Below are 25117 nucleotides of genomic sequence, written 5' to 3' on the forward strand. Positions count from 1 at the left end.
ATAAACAAAATTTAAGCATGAATTAAAGATATTTTACATCTTGGTAAAGTTGTAAGCATAAAAGAAAATTTTTAATATCAAGCATTTCCTTATAGCAGAAAACTTAAATTTAGAATTATATATGTATAATATAAAAGTTTAATATTATATTTTTTTTAGAAATTGGGGAATGTGTATATATTCGAGTCTTTTTGGGAATTTATATAAGTTTACATTCAAATGATGAGATTGTTTCCGATTGCCGATCTCTTCCCTGCGAAACTGTTGACGTTTCCCAAAAGTTTAGCAGCTCGATGAAAGCATCCGCTCGGACTTTCGTTGTCTGAACTTCTAACGAACGAGCAAGATTCACATTTACTTACATCTATTGTATGTATATGTAACTGTACGTGGATACACGTATCGTGCGTACAGGCACGACTTATTTTTCATGTCCATTATATTACACCCGCCTTACGAACCCGCCTTCTATGTATATCGTATTATTACAAAATCTAGTCTCGTTCGAAGATACACTGAATCGAACAAATCCTAAACGCTTACCTCGAAAATCCGAACGTCCACACACAGCTCTGTGTTATTTACACATACGTATTTTTATCAATATGCAATACGAGCGTATGTACATACATTAAACGTGGTCCTATATGATCATATGTCTCGTTGCCATGTATATGTATTTTTTTTTTAATTTTTATACTTAACGCCGATGATTTTTTGCCGCGTTTTTGTGGCAGTATACCTTACAATAAAAGGGTATCCAACGGGTTTCGCCTACTGGGACTTCATATATTATGTATATGAAAAAAATGTACATTATGTATATACTGCATATACAGAGTATATAAAAAAATGCGCGTTTTTTTATTTTACACTTATTGCAGAGCAAATAAAAAGAAATGTTTATTATAATATTTTCTTGAAAATTATTTAACATATCAAAATTTAAGGACGAAAATACGAGTACACTGAGAAAAAATCGAAATATTTAAAAACAAATATTACTTGTGACGTTTTCTTCGATATTATTTGTTATATAAAAATTTGACTGTGATGACTAAAATACATTTCTGTGAAATACATTTTATTTTTCTTGTTAACTGGTTTATTTACTAGGAATAAAATTTTATTTCGCCGTATTTAAATAAAGATTTATTTCAGAAAAATAAATATTATATCACATAAATAAATTTTTAATCTTTTCCTCAGTGTAGATAATGCGAAGTATCATGTTCTTCAATTGATATTAAATTTAGTTGAATTAAATTTTCACCTTTATCGAGCACGCTGCAGCTACGTGAAGACATGCGCACAATATATTTTTTATACACCCTGCATATTTTATATGGAGTGCGCCAAGCAAGTCGGTGATGTGCTTAAAAACTCGCCAGATTTCTGCAAAGTGCCACCATTATCGCTAAGTGTGTGTGTATATATATTTAAATACAATAATGTATTAAGTATTTACAGTACAGAATCGATTCTTCGAACTGTACAATATAAACTCATTAACGCAAACACGAATGATAAAAAAATACACTTTATCTAACGGTACAATGTGCGGTTTCGTTACATTAATTTATTTAACTCGCATGAATGTCAATTATTCAGTTGAATAATTGGCGATAATAACGTATCGTAAATAAAAGCTCAATTAAATCAATACGACGAATCATCCGACAAATCTCAGAGTGAGATAATTTCTGAATAAATATTCAAGCAATATTAAAATCGCCGGCATTTTCTAGCGAGCTTTTAAGCCGAATGAAAGTCCGATCTGACGAGACTTCACTATACCGTATTTATTGTCGTGCCCTCCGCTCTGCGTACGGACTACAATATACGTCGGCTCATCTAATCGTAAGAGTGCATCGACCGAATTAAGCCACGCCAATTTGCGATAATCGAGCGCACATTTAGCCTGCCCAGTGCCCTGGTCGCGACAGATGCTCGTGGAAAGATAAAAAAGTATCGTGGAAGACAAAACGTGGCCGCGCAAAACGGTCGCCAGCGAAACGCGGGGGTCGGCGAATCTCGAATAAATCTTATCTCGTTCGACAGAGCTTTGCGTCTTATCGATCGGTTTGTATTTTATATCGATACATTTGAAATTCTCAACAGCAACAATAACAGCAGGCAGTGATTCGTTTCGAACAATAGCGAATGCCGGAAACAGGAAATTACGTATGCACAGAGTAACTCAGAAGAGGCTCCATGGAGCTCCCGTCAGCATCAATTAACTAACCCACGTTATCGCATTTCGAACCGCTCAATTATAGGAAAGCTGACGAATTTTCACTATCTATATATCTACAAGCAGATTGTTTGCTATATGGATATAATACAAAGAAAAAAATGTAATAGTGTAACAAAGTGAAGATCAGATTTGACATTCGTTAAAAATGAAATTTTGGTTAAATTTTTTTACTTGTTATGCTAATGTCTCAATTGTTAACTGTTTATACAAAGCGAAAGGAACAATTTCCGTATATTTCAACTCCAAGCGGCAAGTGTACAAACATTGATCTGCGAAAATTCTTAACGTCGAATGAGAAAGTTCGTGCATCGCGTAAATTTCGTGTTGCTTCTACATGATGAAAGCATAAAACGATTGACGTAGAACAATTTTCTCGTAATAGCGTAAAAAAAAAAAAACAAGAAGTTTTCTATTCCGTCTATTTCCTACAGATTTGTTTGTCTCCTGCTTCAGCTTTTTGCGAGGTTTGTTGAACGGTTAAATTCAATAGCCACGACGAGATCTACACGAACTCTGCGGCATGGAGGATGTCGGTACGGAGAACTCATCTCGCAGTTCCGGCACATTCGCATCCCGATGTTATCTCCTTTTTCCGTGTTCGCCGTGTCGATCGGGCGATGCACGAACTTGTTTGACCTGTATTTTATCTACAGTCCGATTAATCGCGCCGGTTACATCTAAACGAGAGAAAAAGAGATAGAGAGAGAGAGAGGAAGAGCCTCTCTAACTCACGTGTTGACATCGTGTCGCGTATATTTACAAGAGACCCTGTCGAAAGTCTCGACACGATCTTTTTGGTCGCGGCAGTGACTACATTCGATCGCATCTAGAAATACATCCTTGTTATATCGAATAAGGGGAAGACCTATTTCTTTCTTTTTCTTGTTTCCTCAGCGTAGTTTCGCACGCCTCCGCCTCATCATCTCGACTCTATTTTCATCACTAGCCTCAAATTTTCAAACAGTGCTACAGAAACGTTTTTAAAGGAAGATTCGCAATTACACCAATTTATAATCATCAAATTGTGATAACGATAATGAACAAAAATTTAAAACGTAAGAGACGCAAGATTTCATAATATTGTTATATAATTGTAGTTATTTAATGTGCATATGATAATTAAAATTATTTTTAAAAAATACTAGTGTCTTTTAATAAATTTTCATTTGTTAATTTAAGAAGCACTCAATTTTAAAAGCACTGTTATGAGGTCTAAGTGATTCGGAAACAGAGTCACTTTTTTCTGTACATTTTGACCAAATTTACTCGTTCTTCATTTATATTTACAATCATCGCCAGAGGGACTGACCTACCCAGATAGGATTGTCGCGTACGCACGGCGTGTCCCTTTGCGTTACTTTTAGGCGACTAATGAAGATCCACGAGGGTTCTCCAACTGACCCCTTTGCTTGCTTTCCTAAGTTCATTCATTAATCTCTACCCTGAATTTATAACAGCTTTGTATGCAAATGGTGCCCGGTGATACGCGAGATGTTATAAACTCTTATGAACAAGGAATTAAATATCTCATTTTATCTAATTGAGAGTGAGAAAGAGAAAACAACTTACCCTGTTCTTCCTTAAAAATATGTTTCAAATATCTGAATAATATTTTAGAAATGATTGTGATAGTTTGCAATGATTAGTTTTTTCATAAATTGTAATTTTATAAAGATAGATTCTTTCAAATTAATTGCACGACAAATTTTATGTTTACCTTAAAATCGTGATTAAAAAGATAAAAGCTGCCAGGAAATTATATAGATGATAGGGGGTAATGAAGATAATGACCAAGCAGTCGATGTCAGATTCCGTCGGAATCAGGCTTTTCTCCCCTTAAAGAGATTGGTTTTCTACCCCTCAAAGATATTGGATTTCACGATCGATTCTTAGAGCGCGGAGCGCGTAATCTGAGAAAGCATTTTGACATCGCAAAAAACGTAAAGTACATCAAATAATGATTAAAGTAGAAAAGTCCGTAATATTCAGAGATTTCTTTGTAATGATTACTCTCTTTAAATATATTCTGACAACCTTTGAGAGAAAACTTTCGCCATTATTAACGACGGAGATAATCGTTTTCCACAAGGCAGTTATGTAACGTTGAATATTTTACAAGACTGATTTTATTCTAGGAGATAAAAAATATGGTTATATATTAAAAAATTATAAATATAAAAATATAAAAAAATTACGTAATTGTAATTTAAAAAATTTGAGAAATTAAGTTCAAAGTTAAATATTATATATTCGACAATTATCGACAAGTATCGACCGAGACCAATAAAAATACAAAAAGTGTTTTCAAAAATTCAAAATAATTCCAAGCGTGTCTTATTTTGATTTGAAAAATCTCAGTCTCTTCAGTCGAGTCAAATCACCGTTATCAAATGTTTCATGAAATATTAATTTTTTTCTACCTGTTTCGCGCAGGATCGAGATCTTCTAAATCTATCGTTCCACGGTCCGGCTCGTGAATCTTCATAATCGCCGTTTTTCTCATATTCACTTTTATTCCTGAAGCTCTTCGGCGTCGCCTTACAAAGTGGTCAGCAGAAGAAGCAAAAGTAAAATCGCGGATACCGAGGGATGCCTGAGGTTCGCGACATTCAAAACGACCCAAGGTGGCGGTAAGGAAGGCGCGGTGATGGGCCTGTCCGTTCTTTGGCCCTCCTGAGTACTACCTGTCATGATCTGCGTTGTACCGAAATCATCATCACCGCTGACGAAGTCACCGTCCTCGAAACCCGCGTGGCCTCGTCTACCGTTACTATTGTTATTTTTCTTTTTACCCTTCAATATCGGCTTCTTGCGCTGCCTATCCGTATTCTTCGTGAGTGTCGTGGGTGTCGTCTTCGCGGAAAGATGCAGCTCTAAACAGAAAATGACAAAGCATCCGCGCAATGAATCGTGATGTACTTATGTAATGACACGTCGCGTGATAATAAGATTGAAAAAATTATTTGAAGAAAAACTAACATGAGACATCGAAATTTTTAGGATTTTTAATTAATCAGATTGATGAAAAGTAATAAAAAAATTCTACAGTTCCGTCGTTCTAATATTATACGCGAAGATGCAGGAAACTAAATATATATTATTTTTAAATATTATTCGACTTGTCATAGAATACATCACTTATTTTCAATCAAGAGCAGGTCGTTGGAGAGGAAGCTGGGAGCTAACAAAATACGATTTTGAATAATATCGGAGAATTTTCTGTACCTTGCAATCGCACTACGCCATCGTATTTCCCGAGCGCGTTGACGGACGAGCACACGTATCCGCCGAAGTCCCGTTTTTCCAGGGAATTGACAGTGAGATTCATTTGCCAAGAGTACTCGTTCAACGGGTGCTCCGTCATTACGTATTTGTCGCTGGGTAGCAGTTTCTCGCCTAAATAGAAAGCGAATGGAAATATTGCGCTAGTTTTAATTGCGCGGCTCTTTCATGTGCAGTAGAAAAACGTCCGTTGCGGAATTCAATTTCTGTCCCACAAAAGCGATCAAAAGTACAACCGTACGATATACATAGATTGATACAAAAAATCGAACGAAAAAACTTGTCATTTAAAACGCATCTAATAACAGGCAATTATTTAACTTTAAAACTTAACTGACGCAATTTTCTATATGGCAGTGCACACGACTAGTTTATTAAACGTTTAAATTACGTTCCAAGTACATTTCAAGCTTTAATATTCGAAAATAAAATGTTTACTTTAACATCAAAGACAGCTAATGTTTGGTAAAGTAAGTTCTTGGTATTAATACACCAGGGAGAGAAATAACTATTTTTGCGAGAAAAATAAAGAATTAAATAAACAAGATGAAAAACATATTCCTACCCACACTCGAGTCAATAGCTGCGAGTGAAATATGTAGCTCACAAACAACATTCTATGGCTTTCCAATCACAGCGATACAAATGACTCAATTTTTGCTACAACTGTATCAATTATTCTTATATATATATAATATACACATATATGTATATATTTCAATATTTGCGTATCGTTTATTGCGCAGCATAAAGTAACGCTTTGAAATCATCATCCGAGAGAAACTGTCGTCGTTAATCAGAAATTTTCAATTGATTTTCACGGGAGATTTATGGAGCTTTTTTTTCGAAGCGACAGCGCGTTTACGAGCAATTCACGAATTTACATATTTGATTAACGCAGGCGTCTGGTGCAAAAAATCTTTTCGCGATGCGATAAAACTATACTACAATCGCATGAAATGTGTGTGTATGTGTGTATCTCTGTATGAGTGCGCGCGCGCGCGCGTATGCACTGGCGCGCAGATTTTCAATCTAACGCAATTCTGACTTGCAATCAATATTATTATGGTACATTGGAGTTTACGCTTTAGAAACTGATTGCAACGATTCTATGGTTAATCAAAAGTGCAAATTTACATTGGTGTAACGTGACATAATACAAATTATGGGGTATCTGATAATCGAATTTGAAATTTCAATAAAAATTCTTGGATTAATTTATAATTGGTGAAAAAAATATTTTTTAGCAATTTCCGCAAATTCGAAATTCTATTTATATTTCGAGATTTCCGAGAATAGATTTCACGTTAACGGAAGAATGTTTTTCCAAATATTGATCTGTGGATAATATTTTCAAATATTGATCTATCCATAATATTTACATGATAAAATATTTCGTGAAATATATGCTTCTACGAAGCATTCCGTCATCTCTCACCTGTATCTCTGTACCACGTGTTCATGGCGTGCGGCGATGCTTCGACGTAACATTGCAGCACAACATCGCTATTAATCGGCGCAGCCACTAATTGATTTGCCACCTTAATGAGAGGTGAAACTGAAACAACCACCAAATTATCGCAATTAAGGAACAACAATATTTAGCATCATGGCGCCTAGTATTGATTGATAGAAATTAGCACGTTACTCCGTCTTTTTTAATCCTTAAAATTTTATGCTTGACAAAACGTGCAATCGTTAATATTATAACCGAAATAAAAATTAAAGCAATGAAAAGCACGTGCCGTTCATTTTTCACGTTGTTCGTATAAATCTTCATATTTTTTTAATGCAAGATTTCTTGTAATAATTAAAATTACGAAGACGATCTTAAGGGGATTATTTGGTTAATTGAAAAAAAAAACTAGCTATGCAATAGCAAAAAAAGTTTCACGCGTTATTTAAAGATGAGCGAAATAAGGTCTGACAGAAGAGACAAAATAGATGGAATAAGAAATGGAGTGAAAAATGCATCTGAAGAACCCCAAAGGAGACCGCGTGTGCTGCTCATTCAAGAATTAACTGGTTGCACCGCATTTTGTGCATGAGTGCCACCGCCGGTGGGTTAATATTACATTTTGTAAGCAGCGAATTAATGCGAAACCCTTTGCGCTCAAATATTTACACGACCCGCGACGACGTGGATAAATCGTCAAGCCCGACGGTTAATTTTGCAGTAGCGCGCGGCCGGAAGTTTCGCACGCGAGAAAAACGCCCTGCGCGAGCGGACTTCGGGGGTTGATAAAGTTTTCATTTGCGAATGCCGTTAACCAAATTGCACGGCGATTTTTTAGCCTCCCGATACGCGCGGCGTATAACGTTGCGAACAATGCGCACATTCCCGGTAATTCTATTGTTTCTCCCAGAAGAATGTTATTGGCATACTTTTCGCAACAACGTTGTCTTTCAGTGATGAAACTTTGAATTGCTTAACATTAAAACAGATAATTTTACTTCTGCGTTATAAAGCGACATTTGAAAAACAAGTGTATAAAAATTGGTAACAATGTAGCGACATATAAATATAAAAACATTTTAAATGCAAAAGTTTTTTGAAATGGGATCAAAATATATGTCCGTGATCAAAATATCATTTAAAAATATTCATGATGAAAAACTGTAACGAGAGAAAACTCTTCCGCCATATTAATTACGTTCTTTCCTTAATTGCAGAATGTGCCAATCAAGATCGGCTTCGGGATGGATGTCGTCGCGATATCTAATTGGTGAGTGAAATCTTCATTAACGCTATGTCCTAATTATTTCGTCAATTGAAAATGTACAGTAAAAGCGATTATACATATACAGTATAAAATGCATATGATGTCGATGTTAAAAATATAATTCAAAAATATTCATGATAAGGTACTATAATGTTATATATAATATTCCATTTTTCGTATTTCGTTTGTTCACTGTTACCGATATTGTTCACGATAGTTTTAGGGGAAAATTTTTTTGAATGGAAAAATTCGAGGTAACATAGGTATCGAAAAATGTTTTGAAGTTCAACTCAACCTGATTTCCCATTTAAAATCTCTATAATCTCGCTGTATTCCTAACCACAGCGCCCTATAGAAGTCGGATGATAGTTTCACCGCCGATATTGAAGAAGCATTAATAATCGACATGGTTTTCATCCTAGTAATTAAAATATATTATATAAAGTACATTTACTCCATATAATCGAAATACAAAGACTGAAATTAAAAGGTATGACAATCTAGTGAAGAAAAATTCTTATAATATCTCATAACATCTTTAAGAGTTTTTTATATTTTATTTTATTAATAAGATATCTTAAAAAAGGTTATTTTGAATTCTCTTATTTGCATTTTATAATTTTTCTTTAGAAATTGTCAAATGAGTAATTTACAAAAAGAATTCTAGAAAAAATATAGATTTTCTCAGCATTTCTGAAAAATGTTTCGATTTGTATAAAAAAATCTAAAAAATTATAAAATTTATACAAATTAAAATTTTGAAAAATTAGACGTGGAGAATTCTAAGGAAATTTTTCATCACGGCATACTAATTGTACGAATTTTCGACACAACAAAATAAATTCAATTAAAAAAAAAATCAAATTGTAATCTGAAAATGTTATACAAATTTTAAAAACAGCTACATAGGTTTCGAATTAGAAAACTCTTATTTCGCTACTTCTTTTTACAAATTTAGAAGATATATTACAGCAATGTAATTTTTCGATATAAAGTTGCCCTCCAAGCATGGATTGTCTCAGCGGCATTATAATCATTATACATCCCGTTTAATTAAATAATTAATTAACGCTCTCATCTTTATCCGTCCGTCTTGTCACACGTGAACTTACAAAGAACGGTTACAGGCGAGTAATTATGTAGTATAATGCGCAGGGACGGATCCAGAGAGAATCCTTCAACGTAGCAACTTTTGGAATTAAAATCTACATTTTCAGATAATCCCGTTTAGCTGTAATTATTATTCGCACATAATTGTGATGCCTTATCTTTTATAAATAACATTTTTTTTTTAAAGAAAATTATATCTTTCTTGATCCGTTTCGTTAAAATGTGTAATTGACGACGCCGTTGTTGGACAATTGTGAGAGCACGGGGTGATGTTGAGACGTTCTGCCCTGTTAATGTATTTAATGTAACAACGGGATGACGGCTAATTAACGTTCGCGACGCGATACTTACAGTGAACATCGACGGAGTAACGCTTGCTGACCGTCGGTGGCACATTGTTGGTAGCTATGCAGAGATACGTGCCCATCTCTTGCCGAAGCACCCCCGTCAGTTCCAGCGTCTCGCCGACGACAGTTTTTAAAGCTGCAACCAGAAAGATCAATATTTAACACTTAAGACCACGCATATCTTCTCTGTGCAAAATAATGTCTCGAGAGACATGATAATCTCGGTAACATTTTTTTTTTATAACCTTCTTCCCTTCCAGTTAAAAAAATGTACATTTTTGTATTATATTTTTAATGGCATTAATAATTTTACATGTGGCCGCAATTTATGTAAATTCTATTCCAATAACTTCAGTATGATAAATAGATTCCGATAAAGTTTACTGAGATTTGCGTTAAATATGTATTTGACGCGCATGGTCATCTACATAAAATCGCTAGCATGATTTTCATATGAAAATTTATTTTCAACATAAAAGCCCTTCGGTGGAATTCATGTGAAAGCATTGTGTTTGAAATATTACATTAAAATTATTCAACGTAATTATTTTATACACACTACCGGGGTCATCAATTCTGATAAGAGAGCGGAGAAAAAGATGAGAATTAATATCGAGTCGTCGCAGAAAATATTTATTTAGCGTTTCAAGCATTATTTCAAGCGCGACAGCCTTCAGCAACAGAGAGATCCGACATTTCCGACCAAGTAATGAAAATAATAAGAAAAGCAAAAGAGATTGCAGCTGCGATCCATTAAAAGCATAATATATTTTCTAAAACAATATTTTTAATTTATAAATAATACATGCATTTCGCCGTCTCATAATTATATGAATTATTTGCATTAATAAACATTATCTGTAAAATAGTTTTACAAAATCGATCGACAAAAATACCGAATAGAAGCATTGCTTTCTGTACCTCTTTTAGTACAAGACTTCAATATCGCATTCCGCGTAATAGCAAATCTTAAGAAAGATTCCTCTTTTTTAATCAAACACACTCTAATTGAATCAATAGCCAAGTTATTTTTAATTCCCGCGCGCATTCCCAACTCTTTTTCGTCTCTATTATCCAATCAGTATAAAAACGGCTGCGAAAACCGCCGCTTAAATTTCTACGAGATGCAGTCAATCGGGGTTCATTGTTCCGACGACCGTCGAATTTCGAGTGTCGTTACCGGAAATGCGCTGTAAAAGTTTACAGCGTATATCCAGTGCCGCAATCCCGGGAACGTCCGCTCGCCGTTTAATCGGCGACACGGAGGAGTCACGTCGTCGTCGTCGTCGTCGTAGCGAACGACGCATGTCCGCGAGGTGAGATCTCGATTGCCAATGCCAATTTGAGTGACTCATTCTCCTACGTCTCCCACGTTTCTCGCGATATGCGAGAGGAAAGGAAACAGGAAGGAGGAGACGACTTTACGATCGCTCATTATCCTTCTTCGTCCTTCTCGAGGTGGCTTTCTCTCTCTCCCCCGTTGATCTCTCCTTCCGAAGTCCTTCCCGCATTTAACGAGTGTCACCCCGGATGTCCTCCAGGTGTCTATTTTTACGACGCTACGGGGATCAGGTTGACACGGGTGGGCGAAAGGAAACGATGGCAGTCGGAGGGCGAAAACGGCACGAAGCGGCGATTACGATCGGGGAACTTCTTTTTTTTTTATGTCCATTCCTTCACTCTACCCTCTAGCTTTTCGCGCAGCTTCTCGAGTTCTCTCTCTCTTTTTTCCCCTCGACTGATCTCTCCAGCGAGAATGACGCTAAGAGGACAGGTCGTCGGGGATTCGGAGATCCTTCCGGCAGGATCGCTGCTCTTGTACACGGAATGTACTACGCGTACAGCGGATCTGGGATTATTGGGATGACGTGGTCGGATTGCTTGTAAGAGCGGTCAATAAGTGCACTTTAACTCGCGAAGGCCGACAAGCGGGTCTTGCTCTGTCTTGCTCTTCCCCCCTCCCCCCGCCCCTCATCATCCTCGGCCTCGTCGCGCGGGGGTCGTTAACCTTTGTAAACTTTAATCCTTCGGGTAGGATTAATCGCGAGGACGAGTTCTTGCTTCAAGTTTATAGAACCTAGAACGATTCTTCTACAATTTCTCTTAATCCGCGGGAAGCGTTAAATAGATCTTTGTACGCTGTTTCGCGTTAATGTAAGACTCCCTCGGCGTTCCTACGGCCCGACAGAAACGACGAGGTGGCACGCACCACCCGCGACGTTTCAACGATAACGAAACGGGAGTGGCACGGGAGAGGCGCGCGTAGAGCGCAATATGTATTTATCGATTTATTTATTTTACGATTAAACTTGAAGCAGCGCGTCGTAATAATTTATGGTTTTAGACGTATACCACCCGCCTGCCTCCGCGCGCGCATTGTGGGGGAGTGTGCTTATGTATTTGCCGCGGGGTGTAAATTACCGTTCGCGCTGTAATTAATTACCGACGGGCCCGAGTAAGCGCGAGAGACGATCGATTATTCCGTGCTGATGCGCTCCGACACTTTATCGCTCCGACACTTTTCCAACCGCGTCGGCGCGACCGTCTTAATTAGAGAATCGACGCAATCGTGGCATCTTTTTTTGCACCCGTGGGAGCTTTATGCGTATCGCTAACTATCCTCCGAGCTTAATCCCGCTTAACAGCGTGAAAAGAGCGGATATTATCAATAATGCTCATCAAAAAGCGATTCCACCACTTCAATCCCACAGCTGTAACTTTCTATCCTTACGCAAAGAATTTCTTATTCATCGTTGATTATATCGGCGATAAAATCAAATGTCACTTTCATACTTTATACTAATATTATATAAGATAATTAGAACAAATACTGATGCGATAAATGACAGTGCGCTCGACGTATCTGTCTTCAGAAATTTTGATTTCCCGATTTTAATACTATTACTCTTATAATAGGATTTATGTATTTATATTATTATTCTGCACTCAACAATGGCAATGAATCGAAGACGTTGTTCAATGATAAAGCTAAGATGATCGGGAACGGCAAATCATGTTGGCATGTACATACATACGAGCGTTACCTATGACCCTGTTTCTGCAATATGTCCGCTTCACAGTTAGAACTCGCCATTCAATATGCATCCCGTACTAAGTCAGATGTCGACACTGTGACGTGTGAATCCTAAACTAATGTTAAACTCTAAACTTTAAAATAACTTTGAACTTTATGATCAACTCTGTTTTAAAATAACAAATAAACACAACTATTTTCATACCTGCGAAGGGACATACTTCTGCAAAAGTTTATGTATTTTATAAAAACTGGATTAATTATCAAACTTTTAATTATTTCTGCAATAGCTAAAAGTATATTTTTTATATATATGTATACATATATATTATACATTATATTTTTTTTATACTTTACTTATTTTTATTATTTCTCCTGTCGTATTCTTTCGATACTCCGGTTTGATTTGCTCTATTCCTCTCTAAATGAAACATATATATTTTTAATTAAACGGCGAGAATTTTGTTGGATCATTATTTTATTACTAATGGTAGTTAAGCACGTTGCTGTAGTAACAAACCTATACTGGTTAATACGCTGAAAGACTTAATTAACGTACAATCAGCATTTGCCGTTGCTGCTTTGTATAGAATATTATTGAACAACTATTAATTAGAATTGTCCGACTATTAAATTCCTTTTGATTAAATCGTAAATGAAAATTCGAGCGCGAGCCTAATACTCTATTTTTACATCTCGGAAACGTCAAGCGCTCACACGCTATTATTATTATTATTGTTTTGCTGCAACCAATTAGTATCATTAAAATCGAGAATATGAAATTACTAATGAATGATTAAAAAGAGGCATAATTGGCTATACGATATTTGGGTTACGGTGAAATATGAGCATCAAGGAATTCATCAGAATGTATAGTCCACTGCTGTTTAACAATATAATGCAAGGTAAATTTAACTACAAACTAAATTTAATCATCTTTGTGTAATATAACATATTATTAGGACGTAATTCGTAGACCGTAGAGTGTAGAGTGTAAAGCGTACAGCATTCTCCCACGACATCCATCAGACTTCTTGTTAAGTATTAATTAAGAAAACTTTTAATCTTATTTCTATATACATATATTACAAGACTTCCAAGAAAGAGAGTAAGTACATACATTCTGATGAATGTTTTTTGGCATATCCATATGTATAAATAAATCCGTTTAAAATTGTGCCCATCTCGCGTATCTCAGACGGTCATAATTTGCACTGTTTGATTCTGTTGAATCTGTTATTATTTCAACGAAATATATAAAATATATATATACGTATAGTCTTGCCAAATGCGTTCGTGAAACGTGCGGTTTCAAAGGAATCTCGTATAACTCGATTTTACGAGAATGCCGCGTTCTGCGAGTGTAATGCGATTCAAAGCTTATTCTAAAATATCAACGGTAAGTGAATATAAGTTCATCAGAGCATGGACTGCACAGCGGTTTGCGTGTTACATTTTGAGTTTGGCGTACCCGAATCTACTAATGTACGAACCCACTAATGTATGTCTATTGAATACCTCTCATAGTGATGAACGTTAATTATCATTTACAGTAATGATATCGAGTGGCGGAGGCCTCGAATACATTTGAAATCTAGGTCTAGATTTATCGCGATACAGCATTATTATATTATAATACAACGAAAATATTAATATAACAAAAGCTTTTTTATTAATATATCGGTAATAATATAACGATCCTCTTTTTCGTCCCATGATTTTTGATTATAAAAAAAATCAGCGTTTCGTTTTTTGTTCTTTTGTAAAAATTTAAATGCTTCACTTATTTTTAATATCTCTGTTTAGAAAGTTCTCGGTATTAAAGTTCAAAAAGTTTTTCAATTTTCGGCAATCAGCGTGTTTCAGTGCGCTTAGAATAACTTCATAGAAACCATTTCATAAGAAATCGCGAAAAAATTTTCGACTTACATTGTTTCTGCCCATCTTCTCTGAGGATGATGTTACGACCGTCCTCTCGTTTCCAAGTGACGGTAGGCTTTGGCGAACCGGTGGCGACGCATCGCAATCTTATATTGCCTCCTTCGTGAGTAACCATACCTTCTGCGGACTCGTCGTCCATTATGTCAGGCGGTATCACTACTTCCATGTATCCCATCTGGAACAAGGAAACATCGAAAGATCGTGAGAAACTTTGAAACTAAAGCCTTTATCATTGCAATCTTGGATACAATTTTTTAGAAATAAAAATAGACACAATCTTAACACTGTTTGTATCTTATTAATAAATATTGTTATTACTATGATATAATGTTAAACGACATAATATTAATAAAATTAATATTATGAATAGAAAGAATCAAACTACATTACCAGTTTCTGAGAATTTTTTACAATCATGTGCTCTGTAATTTAAATTAACGCCATTGATCTTTACAAATTTATCACAATGAGACTATTCAAGCTATTATTTAAAATCGCTCTTAAAAAAAAAAAAAAAAAATTTTGTACTATCTACACGTATATCAAATATTATAAAAGAGCTTCTGTTATCGCACTCTTTGTGCAACAGCAATCTGAATCATTTCATTATTAAAACTGTTGCTAGAAAACGGATAAGAACGAATTAATTGCATTTGGACGTACTATAAATGCGAAGATCAAAGAGTTAAAAAGAATTTCTTTCTGCGGAGTAAACAGCTCGTAGGGAGGTCATACTAAAGCCGTCTCGGCAAAGACAAGGCTCGAACTATTCACCGGAAAAAGAGTTGTACATTGTTTTACGGTCCTGAGCACGTACACGATGAGGGTACCTTCGCAGAGTATAACGTGTAAGAGTATAGAATTTACTGGACATGGAATAGTGCACGTAGCCTATCCAATTCGATGAAACCAACATGCAAGAAAATTTATAGTTTTAGGCGAAATAAAATAAGTACCTGGCTTGAATTTGTTCCTTTTATCGTACGATTTATTGTCTTATTTTTTTTTATTTAATAAACGTGCTTTGTTTATTATTGTACAAAGCTCGAAACCAGGATGAGATTTGCGTCCACCGTAATATTTTAATATCATAGTAAAATATCATTTAAATTCTGCAATTATTAGTATAATATAACAATAATTTAGTTCGAATCGTACAAACGTATAATTTTCACACATTTTATTCCATGTGAATAGATGAAAAATAAAATTCGATATAATAATTAACGAAATCTGAACTCCAAGCGCGTTTAATTAAAAAAAAACAACAATTTATTGTTTTCCCAATTGTAAAATAACAATTGAGGAACCAACAATCTGCTATTTCTGTTGCTTCATATTCTTTAATAATCTTTTTATATAAAAATATTTAAAAAAAGTAATTAAAAGCTCTTTGTAACTACAAATGAGCACAAAAAAATAATACTTACAATAAAATATCTTTTTATTAAATTTTATTAATTTAAACAGTTATTTAAATATCTACACAATTTATAAATTAAAAAATTTTTTATGTTTGAAGTTATAATATTTTTAGCAAATTAAATTTTAAGTTCAAGAATAATTTAACTTTCATAGTAATTTCATAGTAAAAATAAAAAAAAATGAACCAAGATGTTTACAAAAGCAAAATGTTTTAATTTTTTTGTCAAATTCAAACAGAAAGGATATGATTTACAAGAATCAACTAAATCTAATAACGAGCTAATGAGCACACGATCAAATGATCTTTATTATCTCGTACGTACATGACGTGTTCAGTATTAAGTTCATCACCGTCAGGTCGGAAATATCGTGTCGTCGCCTTGCGCGAAACGTCAGTCGGCATAAACCGTGCTAAAGTGTCTCGTGGCTGTGTTATAATAAAAAAGACATCGTTTTATGTCTCTGGGCACGTACCGGCGGTCGCCGGTGTGTCATGGGTTAACGTAAATGTAGGTCAAATTTACTGGTCGTGGTGCGGTGCACATGTCCCGCGGAATTCAATGCGACCGGCAGAGCGGGAAACCTTCCGATGCAATATACGGCCCTGCAGCGAGATAAAGGGCCCAGAGTGCTCGTCGTAGTGCAAGCAAGACAAATGATAAGTGTGAGTGGGTTATCACGAGTCTATGTAAAAAAAAGAAGAGAATAAAAAAAATAAAAAAAATGAATAAAAGGATATCCAGTATCGGAACTTTCTATGAATAATGAATCGGATATGTTTAATCGCTTAATGTAATTTGAATTGGCTATATTGATTCTAAGTATCTTCCATTTAAATTAATCGATTTAGTCAACATTTCCAAATTTTTGTATTAATGATATTAACATATTTATACATACGTCGTAGTTTGATAATCGATATACAAATGATCGTGTAGCGTAAGAGTCTACTCTCTTGCGTTTAATCTCTGTGTCAAAGATCCAGATTTAAATCTACTCAGAACACAGCAGAGAAATGCTGCGGTAACGCTTAATAGCAATATACTATCGTTGCACAAAAATTACATATGACAAAAAATTTGTACAACGACAATGCAACGGTACCGAAACTGTTGTTAAAAATTACAGCATCTCGCTACTGTTCTTATATTTTAATCTTTATTTTTTTAATCGCATCTTCTTGCAAATTTGCAAGAGCCAATTTACGAAAGATTATAGTAACTGGCCGATAATGGTCTGTATGTGCTCCGATAGGATAGCGATGGAAGCGTGATAAATAATTTCATCGTCGGCCGGCGGCGTAACACTCGGCTAGGGATTTAAGGCGCGATGGGATATTTCGAACAGCCGATCTGAGAATCTCGTTGTCGAGAAAACGGTCGCTCGAGGCCGTACGATATGCGCAACTGTCGCACTTCTACGTCTACAATAATTTTCCATGTGCTCTCTCAAATGCGCGGCTTGTGCCTTGCCTAAAATCTGCATAATTAAAACCAGGCGACATCGCGTAGCGACAATTTCGTTCCCTTATCATTTTACTGACCGTCATACGATTTTCTCTTCGCGTGAATATTATATGGTTATCACATTGAATTTTCTCTTTTTCCTCTACCCTTCTTTCTCTAACCGGAAATGTTAATAAAGTTGTATTATGTGTGAGAAGTGAGAATAAAATAAATTCAATTCTATCGACAGGGTGAATGGAAATTACCTGGAGATAATATAAGAACTTCAAATTTTCTCCATTGCTCCGCATAAGAAACGCTTTCATCAAATTCAAAAATTTAGAGCTTTTAAAATTTTTATATTCGTAACGTACTTAAGATGACAATTTTTTATTAGAAAGAAAAGAGGAAAATCAAGAATACGTGAAAATTTGAGCGAGAAAGTGAAACTTTAAGAACCTAAAAATAAGTCGCACTCTAATTGTGACAATTAGAGATTTTCTATTTTAAATAACGTGAAAGTGTCCTCTTCTCGATTCTGAATTGCAGCTGCAGCGGTAGGCCGATATTACAACCGATATTGCACCGCAAAATAATGGTCGGAGGGCTGAAGAAAAAGCGCACGTTAAAAAGTTATGGTCGGGCTTGTGTATGGAATTTTAAAAATTCCGCCGGGCAGATCCGACGAAATTGCGCGAAACCTCGATCTTTTTAATCGAATTACGTCGCGCGACGCGACGCGGTGCGGCGCTTTGTCGATGGAAATCGATAGAGCCGCGTGTGTAACGACCGTCGTGCGCGCGATTCCAACGTGGAAAACGCCGTGGAAAAATAAAGCGTCGGGTGGAAGGTAAATGGAAATTAATTTAACAGAGATACGTTGTTATTGCGGATGCGCGTTGCAGCGCGTTCCAACGTACCGGATTAATACTGTTTCAAGCGGCATTTGCGGTATTTCAAAAAATGCGGGTACCCGTGTCATTAAAAAAAAAAAAAAGTAGGAAATGATAATGAAAAGATTTGTGTACGCAAATACCCGGGGATGACGGAAAAGCGCAGCGTCGTTAAAAAGCAAGTTAATGATATTTAATTACAATGTGTACATTGTTCTGCAACGCGTGCCTTTCCATGTTTGAATTGAGCAATGTAAACGTTCGAGATTGTATACTTTAGGGTCTCACCTGACTGCGCATAGGGTCGGTATTGACTTGACACATGTAGGTACCGGAGTCGTTCTTCTGGACATTCGACACGTGCAGTTTCCACGTGTTGTGCCCGTTATGCGTGACGGATAGTCGGTTATTGTGCGCCACCATGTGCGTGTGTATTGCCAGAATCGCTCGGGAATCCGATTTTATCCAGGCTACCTGGAACAACCCGGAAGACAATTTTATTTCTCAAAATAAAAGTAGTGCGGCAATTATAATTCGATTAACTGTATATTTGCTGATCGCAAAAATACGGATAAAACGAAAATCTGTGAATGATCGAACAAAATAAATTCAATACATGTATTAACTAATTTTAATTAATTACATTAACATATAGGATAATAGTCCTAATTACTGCCGCTTTAAACATATAGTAACAATTGATGTGCTCGCTTTGTAGTTTTTTTTTAAATATATAATATTATATATACGTAAAAAACATTCTTTTTAATTATTATTCATATAAAACCTATTACTGCTAGAGTGAATACTGCACTGAACACCTCCGATTACTTCCGCACATATCTATTACCTTCCTATTTACTGCCACGCATTTACTTACATGATAGTTTAATATTAAAACACTTTTAATATAATATATAACTCATACTTTTCATTCTAATACTACAACCGCGGTAGTAATAGAGACAATTACCTCAATTACCCTAAGTTATTGTAATTTGTGGCTAAATGTGATACATCATTAATTCACACAATGAAGGATAATTAAAAAAAAATATTGGAGCTTTATCAAATTAAATGCATAACTTTGTCTAAAATTAACCCACGATACAGTGGATGCTTGCATTGTCATTCCCAGTAGTCACTGGCAAATTTAGTCAAACTCTCACAGAAGATACGAGTTTTCGCAAGTAAAACTAAACTCGTGATGTGTAAATTTAGATTGTCTTATTGACCGATTATTATATATAATTCTCCAACTTGCTCCGGTAAAAATAGAAGTTCAGAAGAATAGAATTTCACGACAATACTGTGCGCTATTTATTATATATTTATTATATACCTGAAAACGAGGTCTGAAAGACAGCTGCATCTTTAGAATATATATAAGTCTCGATGTACGTTTCATAATAGATGCAATAATACGTTATTTACTAAATATTCAACGTGTTACAAACAACAATACTTCTTCAACGCTTTTTTAACACTTTTTTAGAAGAAGAACTGTTTGTAAAAGAGAGTTGTACCTTGTACGATTGCAGATGATTAACGACGCAGGTGAAGAAGACGTCACGACCTTGGATCACCGTGTGATTTTCCAAAGGAGCTAAGAACTCGGGCAAAACTTCCGGGGTGATTTGGCCTGAAACATTACAGCAATGTGACACGTAAGTTTAATTACTTTACATTTTTTCCCTGTCGATCACACGAAATAATTATCGAAGACGGGCATTGGAAACATGATGCGCGTAATAAAAATTATTTTCACGGATAATGCAATAAACGTGATATATTCTTGAGTATTCGGTACAAAAATAAATGAAAGGATAAGTGTTATAAAATATTTAGACGGCAATGGCATACGGGCAATAACGAAATAAAAAAAAAAAGGTTTGCTGCACTTACAATCAATTTGCGAGTTTCAAGCCTTCGTCATCGATAAACGAGAAACAAAACAACACCTTTTGCGCTATATGTCACGCTCAGCCCTTTCCAATCTCGCCGGATATCACGACGAGGTGATCGCGTCGCACACATTGCGCTTGGAAAAATACGATGCGTCGCAAATGTTCGAAAAAAAGGGGAATGAAAGACCCGAATGCGTTCGGCACCGTCGACGAGCAGTGTCTCGCGGAATGCACAGACGCGATTCGCTACCGTCGAGGTGCATGCATGAGCGAGCAGCACGCCGTCGATTAGATATTCAAGGCGGAGGTCGAGGGTGGGTAGCGCATCCTCCCCTGGCTTTCACCTCCACGCCCTGCCGCCCAACCAGGAAGAGCAGAGAGCCACCCATATTCTCGTATCGAATTCTTGTATGCGTTCATGCAAGAAGGGCGATAAATGGAAAAATTCTTGAATCTCACAGTGGTAATCCGGACACCGGTTTTCATGGCTCGGTTTTACGATTATCATGGATCGGTCGATCTGCCCTCTCGTCGCGCGCTCGCGCTCTTCGCTCCCTCAATCTTTTTTCCCTCCAGTTTTCTCCACGCTTTCGTTCCGCTCTCTTTCCCGCTCGACCCTCGCCGGCCTTTTTATTAACTACTCTTAAATTTAATTTTCGCTTCATTGGAAAAAAGCTGCAAAACGTTATAGATTTATCAGAAGTAACAGTCTGGTAAAGAAATAATTGCGCATTAGATAAAATATATTTTAACAAAGTAGCGGAAGCTAAGTGCTTTAGAAGCCCTAAAGAGACCGTGCCGTTTCTATTGCTACGCATTTTCCACTTATGTGATATTGTTTCAAAGATACATCTTTCCCTGCTCTTTTTTGTTTAAATTAAATTGCACCGCTTCTTTCTCATCACACATAATATTCAGACATTTCAATTCCGAAATACAAAGTACAATATAAAATTTCATTAAGAGAAAGTAGATCTGAAAGGCTCGAAGCATTCGCAGCGCAACGGCATATCTAGTCTGTTTTTTTTCCTAGTCTCTTATTCTACCTGTTCTTATTCCTCTCTAATGAAGGAACTCTAATTTTACATTTAATTTTTCATAAAAGTAAGTTCTTGTAAGCGGCAAAACGTACGCGTGCATTCGCTCGCACGCATGAATACAGGGCAGAATGAGAGTAAGAGACGGAATACGAGAAAGAGAGAGAGAGAGAGAGAGAGAGAGAGAGAGAGAGAAAGTAAGCGAGAGAGACAGAAAACATAACGCGAATATAGTGCGCTGCGCTTTTATTGCGCGGGAATTTCATTCCGAGTCTAATTGTAATCAGCGAGGTGTAATTCTAGCAATTTGTCGTAGGGATATCTAATTAATTAGGTCCTTTCGCGAGCGAACAGGACCGGCGCTACACAGACGCGTGCGCGCGCGGTCTGCCATCTCCTCGTTAATTACACCGTGCGCAGGATGGAATTTTTCATAGGAATTATCACACACCATCCGCCCAGGAAATTAAGATCGCCGCGCGATGTTCACGGCTGCGCTGCGCCGGAACCAACTTCGTTTTTCTTCATCTTGTTTTTCGACATCGTTCTGTTTACGCCAACGTGAAGCGCGATCGCTCCGCCAGGCATTCTCGTGCCTCGAAAATACCTAAGTCTCAGTTCGATATTGCACTGACAGACGCGAACATCTTCTCGGTCCAATATAATCAATTTTTTTTTTGTTTTTATCAAAACATAATAATTAGTATATAAATTATATAAACTGTACAGCTCCTTTGACTATTTTCGAAACACGATTATACATAGAATGGTAAAAAGTAAAGATAAAAAAGAGTTTGTAAATCCGTTTTTGAGATCGATTCTTCTACGGGCAACGGCGAGAGCTAATATAAGACCGTCAGGCGTTCCTGCCGCGCAATAAGCGTCAGCGAGCGTTAATAAAATAGTTATGCTGCATCTAAAGACGACCTTTCGCGAGCGGTATTAAAAGCGATTATAAAAGTCACTGGGCGTCGTCCTCCTTCTAATTCAAGAAACGGAACGAGATCCCGAGAGCCGTCGGACGGCTCCGGCGATAGACTTGGGATGAGCAGTATCCGGTGATACCCCCGGCTTTATCCCGGGGAAACGACGGTAAGCCACCCATACAATGGCGGCCGCGGAGCCGTCCGCCGATTTCAAAGAGTTTGGAGATTTCGCTGGCCTTTCTCCTCCGCGGCCTGAGAGAAATCCTATATCGTTGAAATCGCGAATCTAAAATATACTCCCTGGCCGAATGGTCTCACGTTCGAGCGAGATAGCGGAATGTTCCTGGAGCTGAAGTGATCGTCAGCATTGAAAACCCGCGTGATATGAAAATCTCCCTATCGTCGGGTTACCTACACATCTTAGGACACGCCTCTCGTGAGTTATCCAAAATACGTAGATCTGTTTAACAGTTTTCACAATGCGTCAGAAAGCACAACTACAACCTGACACAAGGAAAAAGACGTGACATTTTTGACAGTTTCTGGTTTTACTGCTCGAGTACAGGCGTTTACGCGACTGCACAGATGACAACTCATAAAACAACGTTTCTCTATTTGCTAGGGAATTAAGTTAACAAGAGAAATAAGCGAGAGAAGTACTTTTAGACATTTCACTTCACATGATATTCGGCAAACAAGAACAGCTAGGAGCGGTACGATTTAATATAAAAGAAAGTGACGTTTTTGAAAATGTCAAACTGGCATTGACTACTTAATTGCCAATTAAAATAAACTTATGATTGCAAGAAGTTTACGCAACCGCAGACGATGGAAACAATGCCTCGCTGTTTGCTAAGAAAATGAGTTATCACGAGGGTTGAGCGGGAGAAGCACTTTTAGAGATTCCATTTCATGTGATATTCAACGAACGGCTGGGAGCAGCAAGAAACGCGACACGCTCGAATGCGTATGCTAATAGGCAGACGTGCTCAGGGCAAAATCGACTATTAGCGTAGGTAGCGACAATGAGCCGATGTCATCAAAGAAACATTTACGCCCGCCACGGCGAAATTATTTCGATACGCAACACGCGCGCAAGCAGACACGAGTCAAGTGACTGAAAGCCGAGAGAATTTACGAAGAACGTCCGCTTTTCCCAGAATTACTTTCTGTTTCGCAGTATTAATGTCCATTTCCACCAATGTAGATTAACCTCGATCCCGGTTTAAATTACTTTTTATCTTTCTCTAGTACTAAATTAGAAAAATCCCCACTGATGGAAATGAACATAAGTTTCTTTCAGTTTTTAACAGTATGCGAATTTTTCTTTGGCGAAAATTTGACTGTGAGCGAAATCTTCTCATTTTCAACATTTAACTTTTATGAGTTCTATTTATGTTCTTCACATTTTACGATCTCTGCCTATTTAAATTCTTCTGTTTTTTTACCCCCTCTTTTTTTTGTTCTACGCTCTATCCTCTCGAGATCAAATTATCATCTTTTTTCAGAGGTAGACACTACAACAGCAGCTTGCTGACGCCTACTTCTTTTACGTTTCTTTCCTCACGCTCTTTGTAATTCAAAACTCGCGTATATCGAAATTAACTCTCGCACATACGCAATAAAGTTATTATTAGCATTGTGGCATTTGAATTTTTCACGAAATCGAGTTTGCTCGAGATTAATTAAGGAATGAAGTTTTCTAATGTTGTATACACTCCAATTATCGATGCCGCGATACTGGAACAACCTCTATTTTTCTTAATTCGATCCCGAGTCTACCTATGGCTAAAGACTCGTGACTCGTGGTGAATCTGGAGCATCCCGTGTATAATGTAATTGAACGAAAGTTCTATTTTAATTAAAAAGAGAAGGGGCAGCCGGATAGCCGGACCGAAAGGACAATCGAGAACAGGCGGAGGTAGCGACTGCTCCGGGGCGGGGGAGAGGAAGACAGCGGAATTACTCCGTATTTCCGCGAGGATTAAACGTTCAGCCTTTTTTGTTTTTGCTCAAATGTTCCGGATTTTCAGATCGCGGCAGCTCGGAGAGCTAACTCGAAAAATTCCACGGATTCTTGCACGGCGAGCAGAAGCGCGTTCGCGAGTTCGCCCAACGTGCGCGCGTGTTCTCTCTCTCCTCCACCGTCGGGTGGAGTGTTGCATAAGACAAAGTACGCGCGGGGGAGGGGAACGAAAGAGCTACATCACGTGTCGCCCGCGGACAACGACGGAATCTTTACGGCAAACACAGAACGCCGAAGGGATTACGCGCAAAGAGTTTCGTTAAAAAGTTCCAGTAACGAAGGATTTACGGCCGTGCTAGACAGAGGTGGCGGTAAAAACGCCACCGGGACGCCCACAGGGGAAGGAAGCTGAGCGAAACACGGCAAAGCTCGCGTTTAAATGGAACGAGATCGCACGTGACCCTGTGTAAATTCGGGGATGCCGTCGCATAGCGCGGTGTGTAATTTAAAATGGGAATTGCGTAAACTAACCTCAGGTTCGCATCTTCCGCCTATTGCGGTATCAAATTATACATTTTGTACTTGGATACGTGTTCTCCCAAAACGAAAGTTAGCATAAAAGATTGATATTAGTACGTCCATTATGAGAGGTGATGGTGGAATCGGGATTACTTTCTTATCTCTTGCGTAAGATCCTTTGTTCAATTTACAACTCGGGATCTGAGACCCTCGATGTGACCGCAACTCGCACTTCGATCTCCTAATTTCATCTACCTTATCATCGAACAAGGGATAGCAATATATCTCACTTGGCGTCAATCTAC

General features: G+C 37.1%; 1 protein-coding gene across 6 annotated transcripts in view; it reads right to left on the reverse strand.

The window, feature by feature from the left end:
* Positions 1 to 1274: 1274 nt before the first annotated feature.
* The window catches only part of LOC105197808 (lachesin), a 216487-nt gene continuing 192644 nt past the window's right edge, over positions 1275 to 25117 (reverse strand). For all 6 annotated transcript variants that reach the window (XM_039454615.1, XM_026131694.2, XM_039454614.1 and 3 more), the window contains 7 exons: positions 19984 to 20099; positions 18746 to 18931; positions 14683 to 14869; positions 9724 to 9855; positions 6978 to 7097; positions 5483 to 5653; positions 1275 to 5130 (listed from right to left, as the gene is read on the reverse strand). In XM_039454615.1, the coding sequence (XP_039310549.1) occupies positions 4796 to 5130; positions 5483 to 5653; positions 6978 to 7097; positions 9724 to 9855; positions 14683 to 14869; positions 18746 to 18931; positions 19984 to 20099 (1247 nt within the window). In that variant the 3' untranslated portion in view covers positions 1275 to 4795. The remainder of the gene's footprint in view (positions 5131 to 5482; positions 5654 to 6977; positions 7098 to 9723; positions 9856 to 14682; positions 14870 to 18745; positions 18932 to 19983; positions 20100 to 25117) is intronic.

Source organism: Solenopsis invicta, chromosome 10, assembly GCF_016802725.1.
Source record: "Solenopsis invicta isolate M01_SB chromosome 10, UNIL_Sinv_3.0, whole genome shotgun sequence".
NCBI classification, from domain to species: Eukaryota; Metazoa; Arthropoda; class Insecta; order Hymenoptera; family Formicidae; genus Solenopsis; species Solenopsis invicta.